This window comes from Hippopotamus amphibius, chromosome 11, assembly GCF_030028045.1.
Source record: "Hippopotamus amphibius kiboko isolate mHipAmp2 chromosome 11, mHipAmp2.hap2, whole genome shotgun sequence".
Taxonomy (NCBI): domain Eukaryota; kingdom Metazoa; phylum Chordata; class Mammalia; order Artiodactyla; family Hippopotamidae; genus Hippopotamus; species Hippopotamus amphibius.
In genome coordinates this window covers 45,586,310-45,612,843 of record NC_080196.1, presented here as the reverse complement: position 1 = coordinate 45,612,843, position 26,534 = coordinate 45,586,310, and the positions used below count along the sequence as shown (strand labels likewise).

The 26,534-nt window shown below is 35.0% G+C and overlaps 1 protein-coding gene across 2 annotated transcripts in view; it reads left to right on the top strand.

The window, feature by feature from the left end:
* The window catches only part of COL21A1 (collagen type XXI alpha 1 chain), a 212,329-nt gene that overhangs the window by 155,547 nt on the left and 30,248 nt on the right, over positions 1–26,534 (top strand). For both annotated transcript variants that reach the window (XM_057700407.1, XM_057700406.1), the window contains one exon: positions 12,576–12,629. In XM_057700407.1, the coding sequence (XP_057556390.1) occupies positions 12,576–12,629 (54 nt within the window). The remainder of the gene's footprint in view (positions 1–12,575; positions 12,630–26,534) is intronic.

Here is a 26,534-nt window from a genome sequence, read left to right as displayed (position 1 = left end):
TATTTATTAATATCATCCTTTCACTATTTTTTGCTCTTAGTATTTAAATTATAAATTTTTTTGATTATTGCTTCAGTTATACCCCCTTGATTTTAATGTGTGGTGTTTCCATTAATATTATTTTTTAGAATTTTTGCAATTTTTTTTCTTTTTCCAAGAGTTATTTAAAAGTTAAAAAAAGTTTAGGTTGAAAGGCCTTTAATTTTGATTCTGTTGTCAATTTTTTGTCTTCTTACATTGCATCAGAGAATATTATTTGTATAATTTCTTCTTTATGAGATTTACTAAATTTTATTCTTTGAACTATTATATATTCAATTTTCAGGTATGTTCCCTATGCATATGAGAAAGTGGATCTCTATTTTGAGATGTTGAAACTCAGTATACATTTTTAAGATTTACCTCACTGACTATCTTTTTTAGGTAATCTATACACTTAATTTATGGTTTGTTTGACAAGCTTTGGGCAGAGTGTGATTTGTTAGTGTCCCTCTTAATGCATTTCCATCTATTTCTTCTTCTATCTTTTGTTTCTTGAAGGGGGTTTTTATGTTACTTGTTGTATAGGTATTCGTAGCTGTTATATCTTCATTTTGAATTGTGGCTTTAGTATTATAATATGTCATTTTTGTCTTCTTCAATAATTTTTAGCTTGAATTCTGCCTTATCTTTACCAGGTTTACATTTCTCTTTTCTGGTTATTTGTTTTGTTTGCAGAATCTTTGCCCATCCTGCTGTTGTGTAGCTTTAGTTTTTGAATCACTTTGTTCTAGTTGCTTTTCTTCTATCAAGCATAGAATTGGTCTTTACTTTCTAAAGCAATCTGAAATATTTTTATTATTGACTGATAAGACTGGTCTTATCTCTGTCGTAATGCTTATGTTATAATTTTGTTATACTTACTTTTTGCATTATGCTGTATTTACGAGGGTGAGTCAAAAACTATCCGCACTCTGGCTGTAGAATGTATTTTAATTACTTTTAGAAAAGACAAATACATAATTTTTTGACATAATCTCCTTGCTTTTCAGTACATTTTTGTCTGTCAGTCAATAAGCTTTCATATTCCCTCATTAAAAAATGTTTTAGGCTGAGCTGTGAACCATGAATGCACTGTTGCCTTCACTTCTTCATCAGAAGTGACTCTTCATTCTCGTAGGGCTGCTTTCAGGGAACCAAACAGGTGAAAACCCGATAGAGCAAGATCAGGGAGGATGCTCTAACATCTCAAAATGAAGTTTTTGTAGAGTGTCGACAGTGTTGGCAGAAGCATGCTGATGTGCATTGTCATGAAAGAGCACAATGCCCTTGGATAGCAGTCCTCTGTGTTTAATCCGAAGTTTAGACTTCAGCTCTTCAGTAAGCATCTCACTATAATGAGCACTGTTGATTGTTGAACCTTTTTCCTGATTATGTTCCAGTACTGGCCCTTGAGAATCCCAGAAAGCTGTACGCATCAAATTTCCAGCTGGTGTTTGACTTTTGAACTTTTTCTTGGTTAATGATTGAGGATGATTCTGCTCCATAGTCTTCTGTTTACTCAGGCTTGTAGTGATGAAGCCATGTCTCATCACCAGTAATGATTCTCATTAAGAAACTTTCACCTTCCTTAGAGTATTGGTCTAAATTTTGTTTGCAGATATCCAAACAGTTCTGCTTACACTCTTCCATGAGTTGTTTTGGTACCCATCTCACACAAACTTTTTGAAACCTAAGTCTGTTGTGGATTATTTCATTTTGAGTTGTTAAAGCATCCTCTCTATAGTCCTGATCTTGCTCCATTGGACTTTCACCTCTTTGGTCCCCTGAAAGCAGCCCTATGGGATGAAGATTCACTTTTGATGAAGAAGTGAAGACAGCAGTGCATTCATGGCTTGCAGCTCAGCCTAAAACAACTTTTAATGAGGGAATATGAAAACTTGTTGACAGATGGATAAAGTGTATTGAAAAGCAAGGGGATTATGTCAAAAAATGATGTATTTGTCATTTCTAAAAGTAATTAAAATAAATTCTACAGCCAGAGTGCAGATAATTTTTGACTCACCCTCATACTATACCTCTTTCTTAATGTGATCTGTTGTTTTTCATTTTTGCTTTTATTTTCTTTGGGATTTAGGAAAATTTGTATATTTTTCTCAGTGTTCTTTTTTTCTTACAGTTTTATTGAGATAATTGACATACAGTACTGTATAAGTTACATATTGTGAGATGTTTACCACAATAAGTTTGGTGAACATCCATCAACCCATATAGATACAAGAAAATAGAAAAAAAAATTTTTCCTTGTGATGAGAACTCAAGATCTACTCTCAACAACTTTCAAATATACTATATAGCAATGTTAATTACTAATGGTCTTTATACTAATACCTTTAGTAGGCTGCAAAAATACATTTTAGAGTTCCTTTTTCCCCTTTTGCCTTACTTAGGCAAATATTATTTATTTTGTTAACTTCAAATGGCACCCTATCATTTATGGGGCAGTTAATCAATTTATTCTATTTTCTTCTTTCCCTTTTCCTTTTGTCTTATTTGTTTAATCATACTTCTACTTTGTCAGATCATATAATATTTATAAACTATTTTTCCACTCTTTCCCCACCTTTGTTTCAAATTTGCAGTGTTCATCACCAGCCCCTTCACCAACCCATAGACATCATTTGGGTTGGATGAAGCTTTTCCTCTGGTATATTCCTTGGGAAGGCTTGTGAATACAGTATTCTCTGAAATCTTGTATTTTAACATGTTTTTCTATATTCTTGTTACTTGAATAATAGCCTGACTGTCATTGTTTTGTCACTGCCATTATCACCCTAAACCCTTATCTTGCTGCTTTTCACTGCTTTTCTTTGAATTTCTTTGAAATGTTCCTCTGTGGTTGTCCTGTACATTGCTGAGGCCAACCTAATTGTCTTTTCCTTGTAAGTGGCTTTGTATTTTGTATGGAAGTCCATAGGGTTAAAAAAATACTTTATATTTAAAGTTTAATAGTATAATTTGTGTCTCAGAATTAAGAATTTCAGTTTTCCAAAATCCTCTCAATAAGCAGATTCAGGACTTTTATTTCTGGATTATTCTCTTCAATTATAATTTTAAATAGGCATTCTATTACATTATTTTGGTTTATATCTTCAGATTCCAGTTATAGACATGATGAAACTTCTTTGACTGTCTTCTACCACTATCACTTTCTGAGCCTTTTTATTTCTTTCTTAGCTGAAAATATTAAGAGAGACAAAGGGAGAAATTGACAATATTACAATATTAGGGGACTTTAACACCAATTGCATCAATGTAAGATCATCCAGACAGAAAATCAATAAGGCAACACTAGTCTTAAGTGACACCATAAACCACTTATACTTAATAGATATCTATAGGACATTTCAACTAAACACATTAGAATATACAGTATTTTCATGTGCACATGGAATGTTTTCCAGGATAGATCACATGATAGGCCACAAAACAAATCTCAACAAATTTAAGAGGATAGAAATTGTATCAAACAATTTTTTTTGTCCGCAGTAGTGTGAAACAAGATATCAATTACATTAAAAAAAATGGGAAAAACACAGAGAGACTAAACAATCTTCTACTAAAAACCCAATGGATCAATGAATAAATCAAAGAGAAAATCAGAAAATATTTACCTCAAGACAAATGAACATGGTAACAAAACTTTCCAAAAGATGTGAGATGCAGCAAAAGCAGTTCTAAGAGGGAAGTTCATAGGTATCTAGGCCTTCCTCAATAAGCAAAAAAGATCTCAAATGAACAACCTAATCTACCACCTAGAAGGAAAAGAAAAGGAAGAACAAATAAAGCCCAATGTCAGCAAAAAGAAGAAAATAAAAAAACATCAAGAGGAAATAGAGACAAAGAAAGAAAGAAAGAGGAAGAAAGAAAGAAAAAAATACCAGAAAATATCAATGGAAACAAGGCCTAGTTTTTTGAAAAGATAAAGAGAATTGATAAATCTTTAGCCAGGCTTGCCAACATGGAGAAGATCCAAATAAACAAAATAAGAAAGGAAAGGAGAAGTAAAACTGATACCACAGAGATACAAAAAATCCTAAGACAATACTATGAACAATTATACACCAACAAATTGGACAACATAGAAGAAATGGACAAATTTCTAAAACATACAGTCTCTCAAGACTGAGTCAAGAAGCAGATGATTCAGACAGGCTGATCACTAGAAGTGAAATTGAATCTGTAAAAAAAAAAAAAAAGAGAAACTCCCAGCACTCAAAAGCCCAGGACTGGATGGCTTCCCAAGGAAATTTTAGCAAATCTATATAGAAGAATTCATACCTTTCTCAAACTATTCCAGAAAATTGAAGAGAAGGTAACACTCCCAGCTTCATTCTATGAGCCTATTACCCTGATGCCAAAATCAGACAAAGTCACTACAAAAAAAAAAGAAAAAAAAATTACAGGCCAATATCTTTGATGATTGTAGATGCACAAATCCTCAGCAAAGTATTAGCAAACTGAATTCAACAATACATAAAAAAGATCATACACTATGGTCAAACTGGATTTATTCCAGGGTCACAGGAAGGTTCAACATATATAAATAAATCAATGTAGTTACACCATGTTAACAAAAGGAAAGACAAAAATCATATGGTCATCTCAATAGATGGAGAAAAGCATTTGACAAAAATTCAACATCCATCATGTTTAAAAAAGAAAAAACAAACCTCTTATCAGCATGAGTATAGAGAGACTATATCTCAACATAATAAAGGACTTTTATGACAAACCCACAGGCAACATAACACTAACAGTGAAAAGCTGAAAGCCTTCCTGCTAAAATCAGGAAGAAGAAAAGGATATCCACTCACACCACTTCTATTCAACATAGTATTGGAAATCCTTGACACAGCAATCAGAAAAACAAAGAAAGAAAAGACAATCAAATTGGAAGGGAAGAAGTAAAACTGTCACTATTTCCAGATGACTTGATACTATATTGAGAAAACCCACAAGTCTCCACCAAAAAGCTATTAGAACTAATAAATAAATTCAGTAAAGTTGCAGGATTCAGGATTGACACATAAAAAGCCTGTTGCTTTTCTATGTACTAATAATGAACTAACAGAAAGAGAAACCAAACAAAAATCCCATTTAAAGTTACACCAAAAAGAGTAAAATACCTAGGAATAAACTTAACCAAGGAGATTAAAGAACTGTAGTCTGAAAAGTATAAAACATTGATGAAGGAAATTGAAGATGACACAAAGAAATGGAAAGATATTCCATGTTCTTGGATTGGAAGTATGAATATTGTTAAAATATCCATACTACCCAAAGCAATATACAAATTTAATGCAATCCCTATCAAAATACCCATGAGATTTTTCACAGAGGCAGAACAAATAATCCTAAAATTTATATGGAACCACAAAATCCCTTGAATTGCCAAGGTTATCTTGAGAAAAAAAGAACAAAGCTGGAGGTATCACACTTCCTGACTTCAGACTACACTACAAAGCTGCAGTAATCAAAACTGCATGACACTGCCACAGAAACAGACATATAGATCAATGGGACAGAATTGAGAGCCCAGAAATAAACCCACACTCTTATGGTCAAAGGAATCAAGAATTTAAAATGGAGAAAAGACAGTCTCTTCAATAAGTGGTGCTGGGATAACTAGACAGCTACATGTAAAAGAATGTAGTTAGACCATGCTCTAATACCATATACAGAATGAACTCAAAATGGATTAAAGACCTAAATTTAAGACCTGAAACCATAAAATTTCTAGAAGAGAGCATAGGCAGAACTCTCTTTGACATAAATCATAGCAATATTTTTTGGATCTGTCTTCTAAGGCAAAAGAAATAAAAGCAAAACTAAACAAATGGGAACTAATTAAACTTAAAAGCTATTGCACAGCACAGGAAACCCTCAACAAAATGAAAATACAACCTATTGAATGAGAGAAAATATTTGCAAATGATATGATGATGCACAAGAGGTTAATATCTCAAATACAAAAACAGCTCAAACAACTCAATATAAAAAAAGACAATTAAAAAATAGACAGGAGGTCTAAATAGAGATTTTTCCAAAGAAGACATACAGATGGATGACAGGCACATGAAAAGATGCTCAACATCACTATTAGAGAAATGCAGATCAAAATCACAATGAGATATCTCATATCTGTCAGAATGGCTATCATCAAAAAGAGCACAAATAACAAATGTTGGAGATTATTTGGAGGAAAGGGAACCCTTGTACATTGTTGGTGGGAATATAAATTGATGCAGCCACTTTGGAAAACAGTATGGAGGTTTCTCAAAAACCTAAAAATATAACTACCATATGGCCCAGCAGTTCCACCCCTGGGTATATATCTGAACAAATGAAAACACTCATTCAGAAAGATACATGCACCCCAGTGTTCATAGCAGCACTATTTACAATAGCCACGATATAGAAGCAACCCAAGTATCCATCAACAGATAAGTGGATAAAGAAGATGTGGTGTATATATACAATGGAATATTAGTTATAAAAAAGAATGAAATTCTGCCATTTGCAACAGTGTAGATGGACCTAGAGGGTATTATGCTTAGTGAAATAAGTCAGAGGAAGACAAATACTATATGTTATCACTTTTATGTGGAATCTAAAAAAATAAAAGAATTTATATAACAAAATGGAAACAGACTCACAGTCATAGAGAACAAACTGGTGGTTACCAGTGGGAAGAGGGAAGACAGGAGGGGCAAGATAGGGATAGGGGATAAATAGATGCAAACTACTCTGTATAAAGTAGATAAGCAACAAGGATATATTGTACAGCACAGGGAAATAAAACTGTTATTTTGTAATAACTTTAAAGAGAGTATAAAGTATAAAAATATTGAATCACTATGCTGTACACTTGAAACTAATATAATATTGTAAATCATCTATATTTCAATAAAAATAAATAGATGAGTGGGAAAAAGACATAAATATATAATTCTCAAAACCAAAATAGATGTAAAATGGCTCTTAAATGTATGAAGATGTTTAACTTCACTCACAATAAGAGAAATACAAATTGAAACCATGGCAAGATACAATTACCCACCCATTAGATTGCCAAAATTTCAAAAACTTGATAGTATTCTGCTTGGCAAGGCTTTGAGTAAACAGGTGCTTTCATACATTGCTGGAAGCAAAGCAAAAGTAGTACAACCCTTACAGGGATATGTGACAATAATTGTGCTAGGCAGACTTGAAAGTGGCCACCACCTCCTGGTGCTCCAGCCTTTTTATAATTCCCTACCTTTGAGTGTGCCCAGGACCTATGACTTGCTTCTAATCAACAGATGTCACTCCTATAATGATGTTACATTATGAAAGGCTCCCCTTAGAGCCTGCTTGATGTAGGGAATTTCCTTGTTGGCTTGATGAAGTAAGTAGCCATCTGTGGCAATGAAATGAATTCTGCCAATAAAATGAGTGAATGTGGACGAAGACACTTCTGTAGTCAAGCGTCTGAGAGATGAGAACACAGCGCAGCAGACCTCCTAATTACCATAAGACCCTACACAGAGAACTCAGTAAATCCATGCCCAGACTTCTGGCCCCAGAAACTATGAAATAATCAATGTGTGTTGTTTCAAGCAGTTAAAAAATAATTCGCTCTGCCTAAATTATTATGCCAAACCATAGGGGTACAAATTAAAAAATAACATATTATTTGAATTTAGTGTATCCTGAAACAAATCGTTAAGAGTAAAGAACTGTTAAAACTCCCACTCTTTGCTGGCAGCAGAGTAGCTAACTTTCTGGATCTCTCCTTCTGCTTCTAGAGCTATGCAAGGCACTTCCACAAAGGCTCTTATTTTGTTTTCCTAAAACAACAACAACAATAACAACAAAAAACAAACAAAAAACAAAACCCTATGAAGTTGGGAATATCAGTGTCATTTTGACATTAAGATCAGATAAAGCGTGATTAAAGAATTTACCCCAAAGTGCAGTCAGATAGAAGGCAGGGCCTGAATTCCAGGCCTGGTTTGTGTGATCCCCTTTATGCATGCTGCTTTCCAAACTTCTTGTCTGTTTATTTGGTCAGCCAGGACAAGCTTCTCCAGTCTTACATCTTCAATATATTCTCTGGCATGCTAGAGATTTGTTTACATACTAAGAGTAAACCATGCAGTAAGATCAAAGTCAATTAAAGTGTTTAATAACAAAGTAAGGATCTTTTTCCAAATTCAGTTATATTTTAATGGTCACACACCTTCCACCAGATTTTGAGAACTGCAATGGCCACAAACTAAATTACTCTCCGTCCTTTTATTTTTTTGTGGGTAAGTACCAAGGACCACCACATGAAAGGAAATACACATGCAATGCAAGTTTCACATTTCTGTTTCTGGTTAAATTTGTTTTTTAAAAATAACTGGTTTGCTGTGGAATAAATCATCTTTGACATTAGCTGCAGAGACTGGATTGAGGAATAATGTTTAACATGACATTTTCTCAATTATCTTATATCAAGACAGAATTAATAATAGAATAGCAAAATGGTAAATTAGAGGTCGAGACATGCTATATGCCTTTTTTTTTTTTTCCACCAGCCAGACATATTGGTCTATACCAGGATCTCCAGGTCATGAAAGCAATCAAGTGATCAGATTAAATTCTGGTTACAGTACTGAATTTCATACACTAGTTGTGTATCACATTGGATAATTTTATGGAAAATGACTAAGTAAAAATCATCCTTTCAGGTCCCAATGAAACATTATTAAAAGAATGAAGAGAACATTCCTAGGCAAAGATTACTGGCCATTATCTTGTCATAATTACACTGCATAATCTTACAACAGCATATGCAATTTATTAAGAATAAATCATCCATTCCTCCTTCCTTGATGTGCTCCAGTGGCTGTAAAGCAGGGAACATGTAGTTTTACATATAGTCATATATTGTGTTCAGCACCATTTTAAGTATTCTGGATGATTTAAAAAAATCTCATATAGGATTGTGTTTCTTACCTTTAAAGAATGTGCGAGCCAGGAAAACAGTTCCTACATAGAGACACCTACTGAACAATCTGGCTATTGTAAAACTCAGTGGCAAATGTAAAGCCATACAAAGCCACTGTGGTTCACATGCAGAGGGGTGGGTGAGGGCAGAAAGGGTATGGAGTCTCTTTCATGAGATCTGGGCTAGAACAGTGGTTCTCAAACTGTGGTTGCAAGACCAGCAGTATCAGCACCTCCTGAAAACTTGTTAGAAATGTGAATTCTTGGAGTTCACCCCAGGACTATTGAATTAGAAACTCTGGAGTGGGGTCCACCATCTGCAGTTTACCAGACCCTCCAGGTGATTCTGATGCAGCTAGAGTTGGGGAATCACTGCTGTACATTATAAAGAGTAGATGCTGTTTTATTCATATGATTCTGTATCATTCTGATGATCTCTCCTAACAAGGAGCAGAATAAGAAGAAATGAAATTCTCAAATAATTGTGGAACTTCATTATTGATATATGTTGCTGATGGTTCCTTTTTTTAGAAACTTCCTAATTAGAATAACATATTAAGACTAGGTTAATGTCAGAAAAGTAAAAGGAGAGATTTTTACCAACCGAAGTAGTCGCGTAATCCCAAATTAGTTGTTTCCGCTGTTGGACAACTCTCCTTCCACCTTTAATTTATATACAGATGATCTAAACTATAGATTTGCTTAAGTATGGCAGTCACATATGACACTACCTGGAGGTGAGAGAAGTTAAGTGACCTAATGACTTCCAGCTCTGCCATGGTTCTCAAATCATCAGAATTAGCTGTTCAGAGAAATTTCTGGGCCCCACCATCTAGAGTTTCTGACTCAGTAGGTCTGCAACAAGGCCTGAAATTTTGTGTTTTGAAGTTCCCAAGTGTGGCGAAACTGATCTGGCTGGGGTGGGGACCATCCCTGAGAACCACTGACATGGGTGGTTCCACCTGATGGTATCAAATCGGTCCCACTGCTCACTGCTTACAAAATCAATACTCATAAAATGTTGGTAGAGAGGATAGTTGCCTTTAATCAGAATGCCGGCAACCTGAGGAGATGGTGGACTCAGTGTCCCCCCACCAAAAACCACCTCCGAAGATTCTGCTCGGCCATGAAAGCTTTTATAGGGAAACAGGAAGTAATCTCAGTTAATCACTGGGATAGGGGGTCAGAGTGGTTGCGGTCCCCCACTGCGTGCAGGCTTGAGTGCAGGCTTGTAGGCTCCTTGTGATCTTTCTTTAGATCCTATCTTGTTCACATAGTTTGTTTGCAAGATTACTGAATGGGAAGCTAGGGAAGAGTTCTGGTCATTTGTTAATTACTTATTTTTCATTTCTATTTCTTTGATCTATGGAAAGAACCAGCAAGTTAGGCAAAGTATTGTGTGATCAAAAGATTTGAAAGGTGTGCTAGGGCCAGAGATGAGTAGACCACGGGGGTGCCTGGTGTAAGGTTAGTGTCAAGACAGAGGTGCCCCTGTAGAAAGCTCTTTCCTGCAAAGAGCTTTTTCCTGCCCAGAGCTGCTTACTCTGGCTGTTGCTGTGAGTGTCAAGTTCGGGATTGTTAATGTTTAATTTCCCTCTAGTGTTAGGACCTGACAGCCCTTTTCTCTAATCGTTCAGGCTTTTTAACTTGTGGCTTTTGTGACTCTAACATCCATCTCTGTTTCTCTGATATTTTCATAAGCTTTTCTGTAGAACCATTGGGTCAGCTGGACCTCCTTGCCCTCTAGTTTGGTTAATTTACAGGAAAACATTATCCCTTTTCCATTCTATCCTCAACTGTCATCTGGTGTTTGTAAATACAGTTGGAGCAGATGAAATATTTGGCTTTAACTGGTATTTCACTGTGCTAATGAAATGTAACAATTCATAAAAGTGGGGAGGTAGTGTTTATATAATGTGATATGCTTAGATTTTTCCCTAAGGCCTGATTGTGTTAGCCAAGAGTTATTGGTTCTTCCCTCTGTGGTTCATTTTGTACAATTTAGGCAGTTCATTAGAGTATGAAACTATGGAAAATGGTGTTGGCATATGCTTCAGTACGTGTATTCTGAGACATTTTCCCCCTTAGACTTATTTTGACTCAGGTATTTGAATGATTTACAAGAAAAATATTTTCATTTTTGTTTTACTTTCTCTCTTGCTCTGCTGTAGGATGAAATGTTCTCTTTGGTATGATATAAGTGTGGTATAATTGTTTATAGAGAACTTTGCTTGTTAAGATGTAATACTTTGCTGAACAGACACACAACATCATGGCTCTTGATGACTGATAGGTTTCAAAAATTCTAAATGTTTGAGGGTGTGTGTGTATGTCTATTTCAAGGGACTCTCCCCAGCTGCCCTTTATTTTTGTCCAGGCAGTTTAATAGCTGTATTGATCTGTGGATCTTACACATTTTAAGACTAAATTCAACTAATACTTATTGTTTTATTAAGCATAGTGTCAGATACTTTTTTTACATGCTAGCAATTGATTCACTTGGAAAAAATTTACAGCATGCCAAAAAGTGGGTGTAAAATAAGGTGCCTAAATAATTTGAGCAGAATAATGTAAAGATATATAACTGAAAACTATTATAATTTTAACAGCTATCTAAAATACACATTTTAGATGTTTCTTTTAAATAGATACTGGATTAAAGTGCAAAGAATGAATAGCTGCATTCTTAATGAAAGTTTTGTTTTGATTTTAAGTTACAACTCCTGAGAGGCAAGGTCACATTACGTCTAACAGGGTGAAAAATTTTAAAGTAAAAATAAAAATAAATATGAAAAAAGACTGATATAAATGTGATAAGTCACATTTACTTTAACGATAAGAATAATCCTATTCTTATAAGAATGAGTATACAAGTACTCTAGTTATTTTATAACAACTCAATTATCTGCTGTCATGTAGGTTTCATATTTATATAGTCACCTTATGAATTTCAGAATGAGGTATTTGATGTCAGGAAAAGTTGATATCAATAATTCAGACAACAAGGACCTATGATATAACACAAGGAACTATATTCAATATCTTGTAATAAACTATAATGGAAAAGAACCTGAAAAAAAAATATATGAATATATATATATGAATCACCTTGCTGTACACCTGAAACTAACACAACATTGTAAATCAACTGTACTTCAATTAAAAAAAAAGAAAAAAAAATCCAGAAGTCATTTTTATTTTTGTTTGTATCTAATGTGCTTTAATATGTAATGTCACATATTATTATTTTAGTGAGCCTACCTGCAAATGGAATTCTCTATTTCTTTTTTTTTTTAGGCTCTTTATTGGAATATAATTGCTTTACACTGTTGTGCCAGTTTTTGCTGTACAACAAAGTGAATCAGCTGTATTTATACATATATAGCCCTATCCCCTCCCTCCTGGGACTCCTTCCCACCTTCCCTATCCCAGCCCTCTGTCATCATGTTGATCTCCCTATGTTATGCAGCAGCTTCCCACCAGCTATCTATTTTACGTTCGGTAGTGTATATATGTCAATGCTACTCTCTCACTTCTCTGTTTCTTTTTATCATTAAAAGGGAGAAGCAGGACCTCCAGGTGCTCCGGGGCAGGATGGATCACGGGGAGAGCCTGTGAGTACCTTCTCGATTCAGTTATAAAAGATGAGGTTCTTCTCCTGCCATGAAATCCTTTGACTATTTAAAGTCTCCTCCCAGATGCCCTGTGCTTGTTCAGTGACTTCCAGGCTTGGATGTTGTAGAAGTTCTTTTTGGAATACTGTAAAATGTTAAAATATTCAGTCCTCTTCTACTGGGAAGAGTTTTGCTGGCAGGAAATTTATATGAGTGAGTCTAAATTATAAAGTTCTACAAAGAGACGAGCAAGGTGCTGAGACAAGGAATCATGGCAGTGGGATAGTGGAGGTTGTTTAGATGCAGTCTCTCCTGAGCCAGCAGATAGAAAACTGGGAGTACTGAGTGAGACTTCATACTCTCTCCCACCCCATCCCATCAGCTCAGAGAAGGCAAGAAATGATCCTTTATTCCTTTTTCTCTGACTCTTCTGTCTTTCCTGCTGAATGGTGGAGAGGAAGCCAGGTTTGCTGTGCCAGAAGATGTGCTTTGTTAGGAAAGTAATTAGTAGATTAAGTACCTAAAGTTTGCCTGTGTTATCTGGATATAATTCTTCTGGTCTGTATTCTCTTCCAATTAAGAACATATAGCATTATGTTATTCTGTTATTTTGACAATTGATGAAAACTTGTTAGTAATATATCTCATGAAGATTGATCTTTACCATTTGAAAAAGCTTTGAAAACAGGAAAAAAAAAAGAAAGTTTATGTATTTGGTAATGCAGAGAAATGAAGACTCTTGTGTTGCGTGTGGATGCTGGTTTTGAGTATTTGTACTGAATGCTTTGGCCCCACTAAAAAGGATATGTTTACTTTATTTGTTCTATAATGTGCCAGCCAAGAAAATTAGTGGTACTTAAGTTGGAAGGACAGATGCTTTTAGAAAAATGCTTTAAAGCTAATTAAGCACAGCTTATAGGAGCCAGATGGTAATTCATTCCTGCATGCAGACTGATAAATATGAACACTAACTCTTGGAATTCAAACTTGAGGACAAAGGATGTATTTCATTGGGATATGATTATATTGCTTTAAAGTACAATCATGCGCACATGCTTATGCTTTGAAATTTAAAGGCTGGTATTGGTCAATCCTAAGAGTAATTTAGTCCTTAGGGTAATTTACTTTGTAAGTGACAAATGATACCCAGTTAACTTCAATCCAGGTGATAAATTTGGTTCTAACACTTACTGGATTTATTAGAATTTATTTCAACCATGTATCACTGTGTTTAAGGATTATAATCTTTTAGTCATTCATTCAACAAGCATTTACTGTCTGCTTTGTGCCAGACATTGTATCAGTTGAGGAGAAAATGAAGATGAATTTGTCCTGGTCCTGCCCTCAAGGAGTCAGATGAGCCAATAGATAAAAACGCTGTATAAATGTGATGGAGGGATGTGTGGGGTTTGGGGGGGGTGCTTAGAAAGTTGTAGGAGATGTATATGATGCTAAGTGAGTTTTGGGACATCATTGAAAAGGATGCATTCTTCTTTTTTAATAACCATTTGTTCAAATATGATTCACATATTACCATATAAAATTTACCTATTTAAAGAGTGTAAGGATACATTCTTAAACAAGATGTTCTTTTGGCCAGATTCTGGAGTGTAAATAGGAGTTGTCTAGTTGTTTGGCCTCTAAAACATAGAAATAAAAGAAATCATGATACTTTGGAAAAACTGACGTGAGTTCAAACTGCTTAGGACAGATGGAGGGGATGGGATAGAAATACTAGATGAAGTTGCAGGGATAGGTAGAGGCCAGATCAAGAAGGGCCTTGTATGTGTTTGCTATTTGGACTTAAATCTGAGAGTAACTGGAGCCATTAAAAGGTTTTACACAGGGAGGCGAGGTGTTCAGATTTAGAAAGTTTTAGAAAGGTCACTTGACAGCAGAATAGAGAATGGGTAAAGGGGGGCAGAGGTGGAGGACAGAGCCCAGCAGCAGGCCAGCTGAGCCCTGCCAGCTCCACCTCCAACTAAGGCAAGAACATTCAGAGTCAGGAGGGGGAGAGTGGGACTGATTTGAAATGAACTAAAAAAGCATCAGCAGAGCTCAGGGATCAATTGAATGTGTAACATGAAATGGGTAACATGAAAAAGGATGACTCTCAGTGTCATACTGCGTGAATGGAGGCAGAGGAAGACCAAACGATAAACAAGAAATAGAGCAAGAAGAATTAATTTCAGCTGGAGAGGTGATCCTATGATATTTTCACATGGGACAATAGCAAAGGCATTTAAATAAGAGGCCTATGCTTTGCATACTTAGAATAGACCTGGAAACATGGGGACCAATATAGTTCCAATAAGAAAACCATAATCCAAAAAGACACATGTACCGTAATGTTTATTGCAGCACTATTTACAACAGCCAGGACATGGAAGCAACCTAAATGTCCATCAACAGATGAATGGATAAAGAAGATGTGGCACATATATACAACAGAATATTACTCAGCCATAAAAAGGAATGAAATGGAGCTATATGTCATGAGGAGGATAGACTTAGAGTCTGTCATACAGAGTGAAGTAAGCCAGAAAGAGAAAAACAAATATTGTATGCTAACTCATATACATGGAATCTAAAAAAAAAAAAAAAAAAAAAAAAAGGTACTGATGAACCCAGTGACAGGACAAGTTTAAGGATGCAGATGCAGAGAATGGACCAGAGGACATGGGGTTGGGGGGGCAGGGGGGCGAAGGGGAAGCTGGGATGAAGTGAGAGAGTAGCATAGACATATATATACTACCAACTGTAAAATAGATAGCCAGTGGGAAGTTGCTGTATAACAAAGGGAGATCAATTCGATGATGGGTGATGCCTTGGAGGGCCGGGATGGGGATGGTGGGGGGGGGGGAGTCGCAGGAGGGAGGGGATATGGGGATATGTGTATAAATACAGCTGATTGACTTTGGTGTACCTCATAAACTGGTACAAGAGTTTAAAGCAATTATATGCCAATAAAGAGCTTAAAAAAAAATTGTGGGTCAGATTCAAGACAATTTTAGAATTTCTGAGACTACTAGGTGTAGTAGGTTGAAAGTGCTCCCCCCACCAAGATATCAGATGCTAATAACTAAAATGTATAAACGTTTTCATATTTGAACATAGGGTCTTTGCAGGTGTGATTGAATTAAGGATCTTGGGGATATTGTCCTGATTTATCTGAAGGGAGGCTGATCTAATCAGTTGAAAGGCCTTAAAAGCAGAATTGATGTTCTCAGAGGAGGCAGTGAGATTGGAGTGATGTGGCTGCAAGTCAAGGAATGCTGGCAGAAGGCAGAAAAGGCAAGGGATGCATTCTCCCCCAGAGCCCTGGGGGGGAGTACAGATCTCCGGCCTCCAGAACTGTGAGAGAATAACATTCTGTTGCTTTAAGCTACCACGTTTCTGATAAATTTTTACGGCAGCAATGGGAGACTGCTTCTCATCTAGTCTTATCTTTAACAATCATTTATGTAATGAATCTATGTAAAAAGCCTGTGAGTCCATACTGGTACATACCAAACTCTTAGTTGCATGTGTAGTGATCAAGAACATTTGGGCTTAAAGCAAGTAGATAAGCAGGTTTAAATGACAATTTGGTTAAAAGCGAGACTCCTCAATCACTACTATTTTCTGATTCATCCATTTTGCTAAACTCTCACGTGTTTTGCAGAATTTCCTTTGTCCACTTCATATTTTTCTACATCTTTGTATTATTCTCTTTAGTAACTTTTAGCCCATATGTCTTCTCTGTACTGTTCATCATATTGCAAAATTGGAACACGTTAAATGTCTGATACTTAATGTATTATGTATGTAAACCATAGTGTAAAAATATAACACTCTATGAATATGTGTGCATAAGGAAGGCTCTATCTACATGGCAAATGTGTGGTTTAATCATGTTTTGGTTACTTTGCTTATTTCCCCCCATGTAGTTTTTTGATGTCTGTTATGTTCCATTTTTGCTTGTCTGTGTTTTACTTTCTCCCGTGAGCATGTTATTATTTTTGTAATACATTATTAAAAAATTAAGGCCTGGCTGTTGAGCGTTGTGCTGTGTTTCTTTGTTTTCCAAACATATTAAGCTTGTCAGACTGCATTTCCATTTTTGTGCCAAGGAGTGCAGAACCATCAGATTGCTTCAAAGAATCTTTTGTTGTTGGAGATGTGTTTTCCTAACTTCTTGGGAAATCATTCCAATTTCACTTTGTGCAGCTAGGTGGGCAGGGAGTCAGGGCAGTGCAGGAGCAGCAGCATGCCACATTTACTCATAGCTGAAAAACAATAACTGGACACATTCATTGTTTTACCAAATCAGCTTTAAGACCAAATTATCACGCTGATCAGCTACTTGCCATGGTTGTTGACCAAGTTACCTGAACTGTCATCATTTCCCCTGCTGTTCATCATGGCTGTTCGGTGCTGGTCGCAGCCCAGTGATGTCCTGTGTTTAGTGTAGCATTTCTTCTCAGGCATCTGATGCATCAGATCCCTAGTTCTCTGATCATGCATGGGGCGCGATGACTTATGGTGCAGGCTTGTAGGCAGGACTTGGGTGCTACTCTTTAAGCCAAGATCCCTGGAGCCCCACGAAGATGAAAGAAAGGATGCCACATTTTCTGGAACTACAGAGGTGAGCCCATCTTTCTTAGTTAAGGATGCCCTAAGTCATTTTATTCTGGACACTTTTGCTGTATCATTTTTCCAGGGATGAAGATGTGGGGATCACTGTACTGTATTTGAGGACAATGACTCATAGAGGCTTTTGTTTCCTTTTCCTCATGCCTTTCAAATTCTTGCTAAACCACATCTTATGCTTGACTTTGTGGTGGGTGTTAACTGCTGAGGCCATTCAAGTTGTCATTTACTTAAGAGACAAGTAGGTCTTTTGTTTAATTACCTTTTCTATGGTGCAATTATGTGACATGCCATTTTATTCATAGAGGTCAAAGGCGTAAAATCCTTGGGGGAAGTTAATGTTGAATTGCTGTGGTGGTTTCCCAAGTGGAATAATCCACTTCATTATACTAGCTTCGTGGAGGTGTCGTTATTTACCCACTAGACTATATTTTTTATTGAGATTGAGGAGAAAGTAAGAGGAAAAACTCCCACTAATTGTGATGTTGTTCTTATTTGAATTGCAATTGTATGGCAAGCTTTTTAAAGTTGGTACATAATTGTAAGATTTTTTTTCCCACTCCTCTTTCAGGAAGCAGGAGGGGCACATCCTCTGTATGTGTTGAGTGAAAGAACCTTAACCTGATATCTGCTGTTAAGAATTTCACATGGCACTTAGTGTGAAGGTAGCCCACATTTAACAACCAAGAAAATTTGGAAAATTCAGTTGTATTTATTATTGTCATAATGCTGGTTCCGGGGTTATGTTTTAAAACCTGATTGAGGATAACCCTTAGAATGCATTTTAAATTAAAAAATGTAAGTGTCCAGGTTATCTACAAGAGTGACTACGTTTGTAAGCAATATCTACAACTTTTTGGCCTCCCAAAGCATGGAATTGGCATGGGCATGACTGCAAAAACATTATATCTTTTTCTTTAACCCTGCTAAGAAACTGTGGCCCATTATGCTTACAAATTAATCAGATCCCACTAGGTTTACTTATGGATCTGTTTCTTTTCTGTTGTGAATGATTTTATTGACATAGTAAAACTAGACCACCATCGAACGACTTTATAAAGCAACATCGTGGATTTTAAATTTAGAAGCTCTGTGCCCATGGTACTGATCATTTTCCTTACTGTTACTCTGAAGAAATCTTTTTAACTATGATCATTGTAAGACCATTAATAAGCATTGAAAGAATACTCACATGAATCTTCTTCTTTATTCATTTCTCTGTAATTTGAAAGAGGCTTTATTGACCCCTGAAATGATAAGAGGAATTCATTCAATGGAGCATGTGTAATGATGCGTGATTAATTCTCAGAACGAGTGACATACCTTCCGAGTCAACAGAACATCGTTGTTGCTTCCAGGGGCTCTGTGTTCCCGCCGGCTGCCGTGGGGACTGATGATGCCCATCTCTGTTTTGAAGAGAGTGGGTGAGAGGAAACTTACACCACCACTGGCATGAGATATCGAGTCTAGATTTCAAGCGTTTAGGACTTTGACTTTAAAATTATATTCTGTAGTCATATGAGGGCCAGGGGTGGTTTTTTGCATACTCTCACTAAAAACCTTTGGTATAAGGTCATTTTATGATATTCTTGAATTAGTCCAAATACGTTCTCCATTTTCAAAGCATGAAAATACAGAATTCAGTGTTGTTCAAGACAAGGCATATTTTCTTTTAATACTTGGTTCATGAGCTATATAGATGGCTATGTTAGTAGATGAAATGAGAAAGTTTTTCATTCCATCTACTTTCATGAGTGTGGAAACTGTATTTTTATATGAATTGAATGAATGCACCTTTGGTAACTAGATTGTCTCATTCTAAAGATCTCTTTCTTGGTTTTTGTTTAAAAAATATTTTCAAAATGCTTGAGTGTGTACCACACTGAACATTACACAAATGTTTGATGCCTTTGAAAGTTGGCACCAGAAAATCAGTGATATTCTGGGTGTGTTTAAGGGATGTAAACACACAGATGAGGGATTTCTGAGAAAGCACTTGAAAATTTTTGTTTATATCAAAATGCATTTTCATTTTTGAGAATCAGGGTAGCATAATACTAATAATAATTAGGTAACTGATTGCCAATAGTTCTAGATACTTAGTTTATAAAATGATTTTTGTAACTTTGAATACTGAAGTGTTCCGTTGTTTGAAATAGAAATAGTTAAGTCATAGTTAAGTGTGTTGCTCAGCTTTAATTTTGTTTCTTTGAAAGATTATGGCTTTGAAATGCTTTTGTCAAAGATACACACTTTGGGGGTTGCAGAAAAAAAGCTTGGTATATTTTAACAAAAGATTATATTAATCCTGAGTAGACTAGTATTTATGAATACATTCCAGAAGTCCTGTACGACTCTAATGGTTCACAATGAATTTAATCCCATGGAAGTTATCAACACAAGTTATTAGAATATAAATTTCCTTTAGTAACTTAATTAAAACATAGGAAGTAGGCTTTTTCAATGAAAATATTTTTTGCAAATGAAGTATAAAGAGTAATTTGATGAACTAAAATTAAAATTAAACCAGGGTAAAGGAGTTTAATGATGACTTATTTGTTCTAAGAACTATGAGGAATTTCTTTGTTGTGATAGAATTTTCTTCCTTTCTGCTTTCTACATTAAAAGAAGGCGCTTAATTGGTGGATTTAGGTGAAATGTGAAGAACTTCTGAAGAATATATCTCAAAAATGGATTGAAACCCCCAGTAGAGAGTTTTAAAATTGTTGCAGATTCTTATTGAGGTGTGTAGTCAAGTGCTAATATTTGCTGAGCAATCATAGAATGTACAACATTGTACCACGTGGTTTTGGATGGGACATTTATTCTCCAGTTGGGGAAATAGAAAATTCACTCAAGAAACTTACTATACAGAGGTGTATATCAAAATCCTACAGTGGTTTAAGACTCTTAAAAGCCATTAAAGACAAGTGAGGTTAATCATGAAAAGCAAAGTATTAAGATTTTTGATAAAGGTTTAAAGACTGATAGGGAAATGATCTGTAGTAGTTTTTAACCAGAGGCTTACATGGATTATATGAAAATTCAACTGGTAGAAAATTATAAATCAAATAAGAAAACTTCTTGATAACCATCCCAGCTTAACCCTCAACACAAATAATTTTCAAGAGTCTTAAAAAAAAATAGAGAGAGCTCTGTGATCCAGAGAACCTTAGCCAGAATCACCAGAGGCAGCTATTAAAATTCATTTTCCTGGGCCCATCCCCATCCTAATGAGTCAGAATCAGGGGCTGAATCCCAGGAAATTGCATCGTTTATGGCTTCCCTGTGTGGGTCTGATGTAAAGTTTGATAGCTAGTGAAATAGAAGCTATGTTACAGAGTGATCAAAAAAGAGGGGTGTGGAGGTAGTACAAAGACAGAAGTCACCTACTTGAGGAGAACTTTTTAGTGACATTGGTAGAGGAAAATGGAATCATGACATCTTATTATCCTTTTAGGTCATATGTGCTTTAATGCCTTCCTCTGGCTAAATAAACTTTAATATTGCCATAAACAAGACTAAGAAATTATATTTCCGAATAGATTCAGTTCTCTTGGTATATTTATAATACTTTATTAATTTTTGATGAAATCACAATTCTGTCTTGTACAACAAAGATGCATCTATATGCAATTGAATGTGACTAAACTTGTTTATATGAAGAGAGATAAAACCTTACAAAGATAGGAAATTCAGTCATTTAAATTTGTTTTATTATATCTTCAATTTTACATGAAATTTTTAGGCTATCAGTTTTCCTGGAAATTTACTTTAAAGATGCCTGTAGTATGTAAAGATAAAACAATCTTTATATCTGGTATATTAACATTTTTATTTTGGAAAAGTTAACTGCTCTTACTGTAGGGAAATGGGGCATGCTCCCTGCTAAGCCTAATCTTGTCAAATGCCAAATTCCTAGCCTTTTTATCAAAGAAATTGCTTCTTAAACACAGTGTTGTCCTTTCCTAAGAAATATCGATGCCTTTGTCTAACAGTGTATCCTTAGCAACTGTGTGAAAAACTGTCCATGGAAATAACCTCCCAGAGCATGAAAACTAAGCAAGTGTGTTACTACTCTGTGAGGTCACAAGCTTGTGTCATGTTAAGAGGCTTCCAGTTTGCAGTGTATTTCTTGCTTGTTGTTTTAGGATTTTTTGTTATTTTTTTGGTAAGCAAATAATAGCTACAGCCATAAAAAACTTGAAGGACTGATGTTTTACAATACTGTAGTTTCTTGGATGACTCAAGCGTGAGAAAAAAATTTTAGAATTTTTTCTGAGAATTTTTTGAAATATAAAAACTTCACAGGTTAACTATTATTTATTGTATATTTTAATTATATTTTGTCAGTTATATTTATTCTTTTTATTCATTATTTATATTATTTATTATACATTCTTATTTATTTAACTGCTCTTAAATGGGCAAAAAATAAAGAAGTTGTGTTGTTAGTTTGAAAACCTGCCTTCACTTACCCAAATATTAGTCCCTTCCCCAAAGACGGTAACTGTTACTCAAAGAGATTCTTCCTAAACTTTTTCTTTGTATATACAATGAAAAAAGATTAGAAGTAAATTTGAAACATTTTTTAAAAATACTTAAGCAAAACACACATTTTTAAAATAAAAATTGTGTCCATTGAAACTTTAAATTCACAATATTATGGACATTCTACTGTATCTGGTTATAAAAGAGAATATAAAATCAATCTCATTTTGTTTGTAGCATGGAGCCATTTCATCTAACCTTTCCTATTGATGTTATGTTTGTTTTCCCTGTCTGAGGCTGCAATCAGCCCCCAAATTTTTCTTCTTTTAAGGTTAGGGTTAAGGTTTTATTGCATAAAAAATTTATGCAGTATTTTTGGGAAGGATGTATTCCTGCAAGTGAATGTCTAGTGTTTAATCAAGTATGATGTTTACAAGTGGTTTCTGATTGACTCAGATTCAGGTTTACAAAATTCTAATGCTAGAAAGTTTTTACTAAATAATGTATGATAAGTTTTACAAAATGCATTTTTAGTATCTTTTGAGAAGATTGTGTATTGTTCTTCCTCTAAGCTATTAATACAGTAACTTGCATGAACACAATGTATTAATTGGATATATTTCTTAATGTTGAACACTCATTGCATCCTGAAACAAGCCCTGTTTAATCATGCTTTACTTTGTCTCATGTGCTGCTCTATTTGATTTCCTAACATTATAGTAAATCCATTTGCATTTGTATTAACAAATTAGTTTGTAGATTTCTTTTTTAGGTATTATTCTTGACTGGTTTTGTTATTGGGGTTATGATGGCCTCATAATTTGGATTTCAATGAGCTCCATCTTTTTTAATGCCCTGGATAAGTTTAAATAACATGGAAATTATGTGATCCTAGGATATCAGATAATATTTCTGTGGTAGGGAAAATAATGACCCCCCCACAAGATATCCATATCATAATCCCTGGAGCCCTGGAGCATATAAATATGTTACCCTATATGGTAAATGAACTGTGCAGATATAATTAAAGTTAATGACCTTGAGATGAGGATATTATCTTCGATTATCTAAGGGCCCAAACTATTCATGAATAATTAAAAGTGGAAGAAGGTGAATGAGGAATGAGTCAGAAACATACAACTTGAGAAGGACCTGATTGGCTGTTGCTGATGTTGAAGATGGAGGGATGTGGAGGCCTCCAGAAGCTGGGAATGGCGCTCTGCTTGCAGCCATCGAGAAAACAGAGATTTCGGTCCCTTCAACTGCAAGGAATTAAATTCTGCCAGTAACCTGAATGGACAGGAAATGGATTCTTCCCAGAGACTCCAGAAAGCCATGCAGCTTTGCCGACTCCTTGAATTTAGCTCTGTGCTGGGCTTGGGACCTACAAAACTGTAAGATAATAAATGTGCGTTGTAGTAATTTGTCATGGGTTAAGAGAAAAGTAATGTGATTTCCTTAAATTTTTTTTTCTTTAGTAACTGTTAATTAATCTATCATCTCATTATTTTTCAATAGGAAAAGTGGAAATATGCATTATATAAACAAAAAGATTCACAATGAACTGCGTTACATAATGAAAAATACAGTGACTTAGATGTAACAGTATAGACATAATATCTCAAAAATATGAGGTTATAATTAAGAAACATAGAAGATAGCAAATTAGATACAATTTTCAAATAACTGGTTATTTACTTCTTACCTTATAAATTAACTAAGGTTAAAAATTTATGTTTTCTTCATTAGACTAGCTTCACCTTTGATTTGGTGTTTTCAAATGTTTTTGTTTGATGACTTATATGTGAAATTGCAAAAAGCAATACAATTTTCAGACGTCTCTGAAAAGTGGTGAACAGCCTCTACTTAGCCACTGAGTCAGCCAGAAAGATCTTTGAAACACCCATTTTCAGTTTTCTCCTTAAGGAGAGATTCACCACAATTTGTCTTGATTTATAGAGTAACATTCCATGGACCGAAAAGTATAGTCTGCACTTTTTTAGGGTTTCAGAGGATCAGAGATCACTTTAGAACAACTCTGGTATGATTTTGGATCTTTTTCTTTCAAGTGGAATTAGTTTTCAGTTTTATATACATCTACATGCATATGTTCCTTTAACTCACTAATGTACGTCATGTGCATGATCTTGGTAGAAGGGCAGGTTACTTCCCCAGATTTGGGGGTTCAGGGCAGTTATGTGACTTTCCCACGGTGTGGCAGTGCAGATTCTGTCCCTGGCTGTCTCAGTCCTCTTCCCACATCCTCTAGGTTTTCAGTTATGTTATTTTAATTTGCTAAACATCTTTATTTTTTTCTTTTCTTGAAAAAATGATACTTTTATAACAGCAAAATTGATTAGAATATCTTCTTGGCTTTTAAAAAATTAGGAGATTGGGATTAACATTTATACACTGCTATATATAAAATATATAACTAATAAGGACCTACTGTATAGCACAGGGAACTCTACTCAATATTCTGTAATAACCTAAATGGGAAAAGAATCTGAAAAAGAATGGATATATATACATGTATAACCGATTCACTTTCCTGTACACCTGAAATTAACACAACATTGTAAATCAACTATACTCCAATAAAAATTTTAAAAGAAAAAAAAAAGAACGTGGAGATGACTTTAGGTGCAGAAGAGAAATGCAGGTAACATGAAGCAACTTTGCATGGGCTCTCAGATAGTCTTCCTTCCTATGACAGTCCTGGTCTCCTTCTGTAACTTATTATGTCAAACCGGTGGTATTTTCTGGTGTCTATAAACACAAGTAGATCAAATATATTTACCAAGGCATTTTCTATTGAAATTATTTATCTTTGGGTAATTTGGGTCCAGTCTCATGTGAGTCCGGGTCTGTAGGTTGAGGAGCATAAATGCACCCATTTCTACTTAGATTACTTTTTTTCCCTTAAAGATGAAAGGGAGTAGTAAAATTGTATTAAATTATTAAAGGGAGTAGTAAAACTGGTAATTTCCTTATTAAGGGTTTATTGCAAGTACTTTTATATTGGTTTCTTTTAGGTTTGGCAGCTATGATTGTGAATTACTTCCCTTTAATCTTACCACAAAATAATCTTTTGTACATCATTCATGATGATCTGTCAGTGTGGAATTTTAAAAAAATTAGTAAACATTGTGGACTTCAAATGCTAACATGTTTGACGCTTTTAGCCTTATTTCTTTCTGAAAAAATAGTAGTGAAATATACTTTAAATGTTTAAAAAGCAAAAGTCATTGTAGTGTTTTTTCCCCTTTAAAAAATGACATATAGTTGACATGGAATATTACATTAGTTTCAGGTATACAGTATCACTGTACTATATCACTATTAGACATTTATGTACATTATGAGTTGATAACCAGAATAAGTCTAGTAACCATGTGTCACCATGCCAAGTTACTATAACATTATTGGCTGTATTCCCTGTGCTGTACAATACATTGCCACATCCCTGTGGTTTATTTATTTTATAACTCAAAGTTTGGACCCCTTAATCCCCTTCACCTATTTTGCTCAGGACTCCACCTCTCCCCTCTACTGACCACTGCTTTCTTCTCTGTCTCTATGAGACTTTTTGTTTTGTTTAGTTTGTTCATTTGTTTTAAGATTCTAAGTAGAAGTGAAGTCATATAATATTTGTCTTTGTCTGACATTTCACTTTTGCATAATCTTCTCCAGGTCCACCCATGTTGTTGCAAATGGCAAGATCCCATTCTTTGCTTGTAGCTGAGTAATATTCCTTTGTATAAACATGCTACAACTTCTTTATCCATTCATCTATTGATGGGCACTTAGGTTGCTTCTACATCTTGGCTGATTGTAAATAATGCTGCTGTGAACATAGGGCTGCATATATCTTTTCAAATTAGTGTTTTTGTTTTCTTTGGATAAATACCCAGAAATGGAATTGCAGGTATTCTATTTTTACCATTCATATGGTAATCTATTTTTAGTTTTTTGAGGAAACTCCATACTGTTCTCCATGGTAGGTGCAGCAATTTACGTTCCCACCAACAGTGTACAAAGGTTCCCTTTTCTCCACATCCTCACCAACAGTTGTTATCTTTGTCTTTTAGGTAATAGCCATTCTGACAGGTGTGAAGTGATATCTCATTGATTTTGATTTGCATTTCTCTGTTGTTTAGTGATGTTGAACATCTTTTCATGTGTCTGTTGGTCTTCTTGGAAACATGTCTATTCAGTTCCTCTTCCAGTTTTTCAATTTGATTATTTGCTTTCTTGAGGTTGAGTTGTATGAGTTCTTTGTATATTTTGGATATTAACCCCTTATCAGATATGTAATTTGCAAATATCTTCTCCCATTCAGTAGGTGACATTTTTATTTTGTTGATGGTTTCCCTCTGTGCAAAAGCTTTTTAGTTTGATATAGTCTAATTTGTTTATTTTTGCTTCTGTTGCCCTTACTTGAGGAAACAGATCCAAAAAAAAAATTTTTTTTTGCTAAGACCAATGCGAAAGAGCCTATTGCCTTTGTTTTCTTCTAGGAGTTTTATAGTTTCAGGTCTTACATTTAAGGCTTTAATCCATTTTGAATTTATGGTATAAGGAAGTAGTCCAGTTTGATTATTTTGCATGTAGTTGTACAATTTTTGAAACATCAATTATTGAGGCGGCTTTCTTTTCCCCACTATATTCTTGGCTTCTTAGTTGTAAATTAATTGACTGTGTAAGTGTGGGTTTATTTCTGGGCTCTCTGTTCTGTTCCACTGATCTATGGGTCTGTTTTTGTGCCAGTAGCACACAATA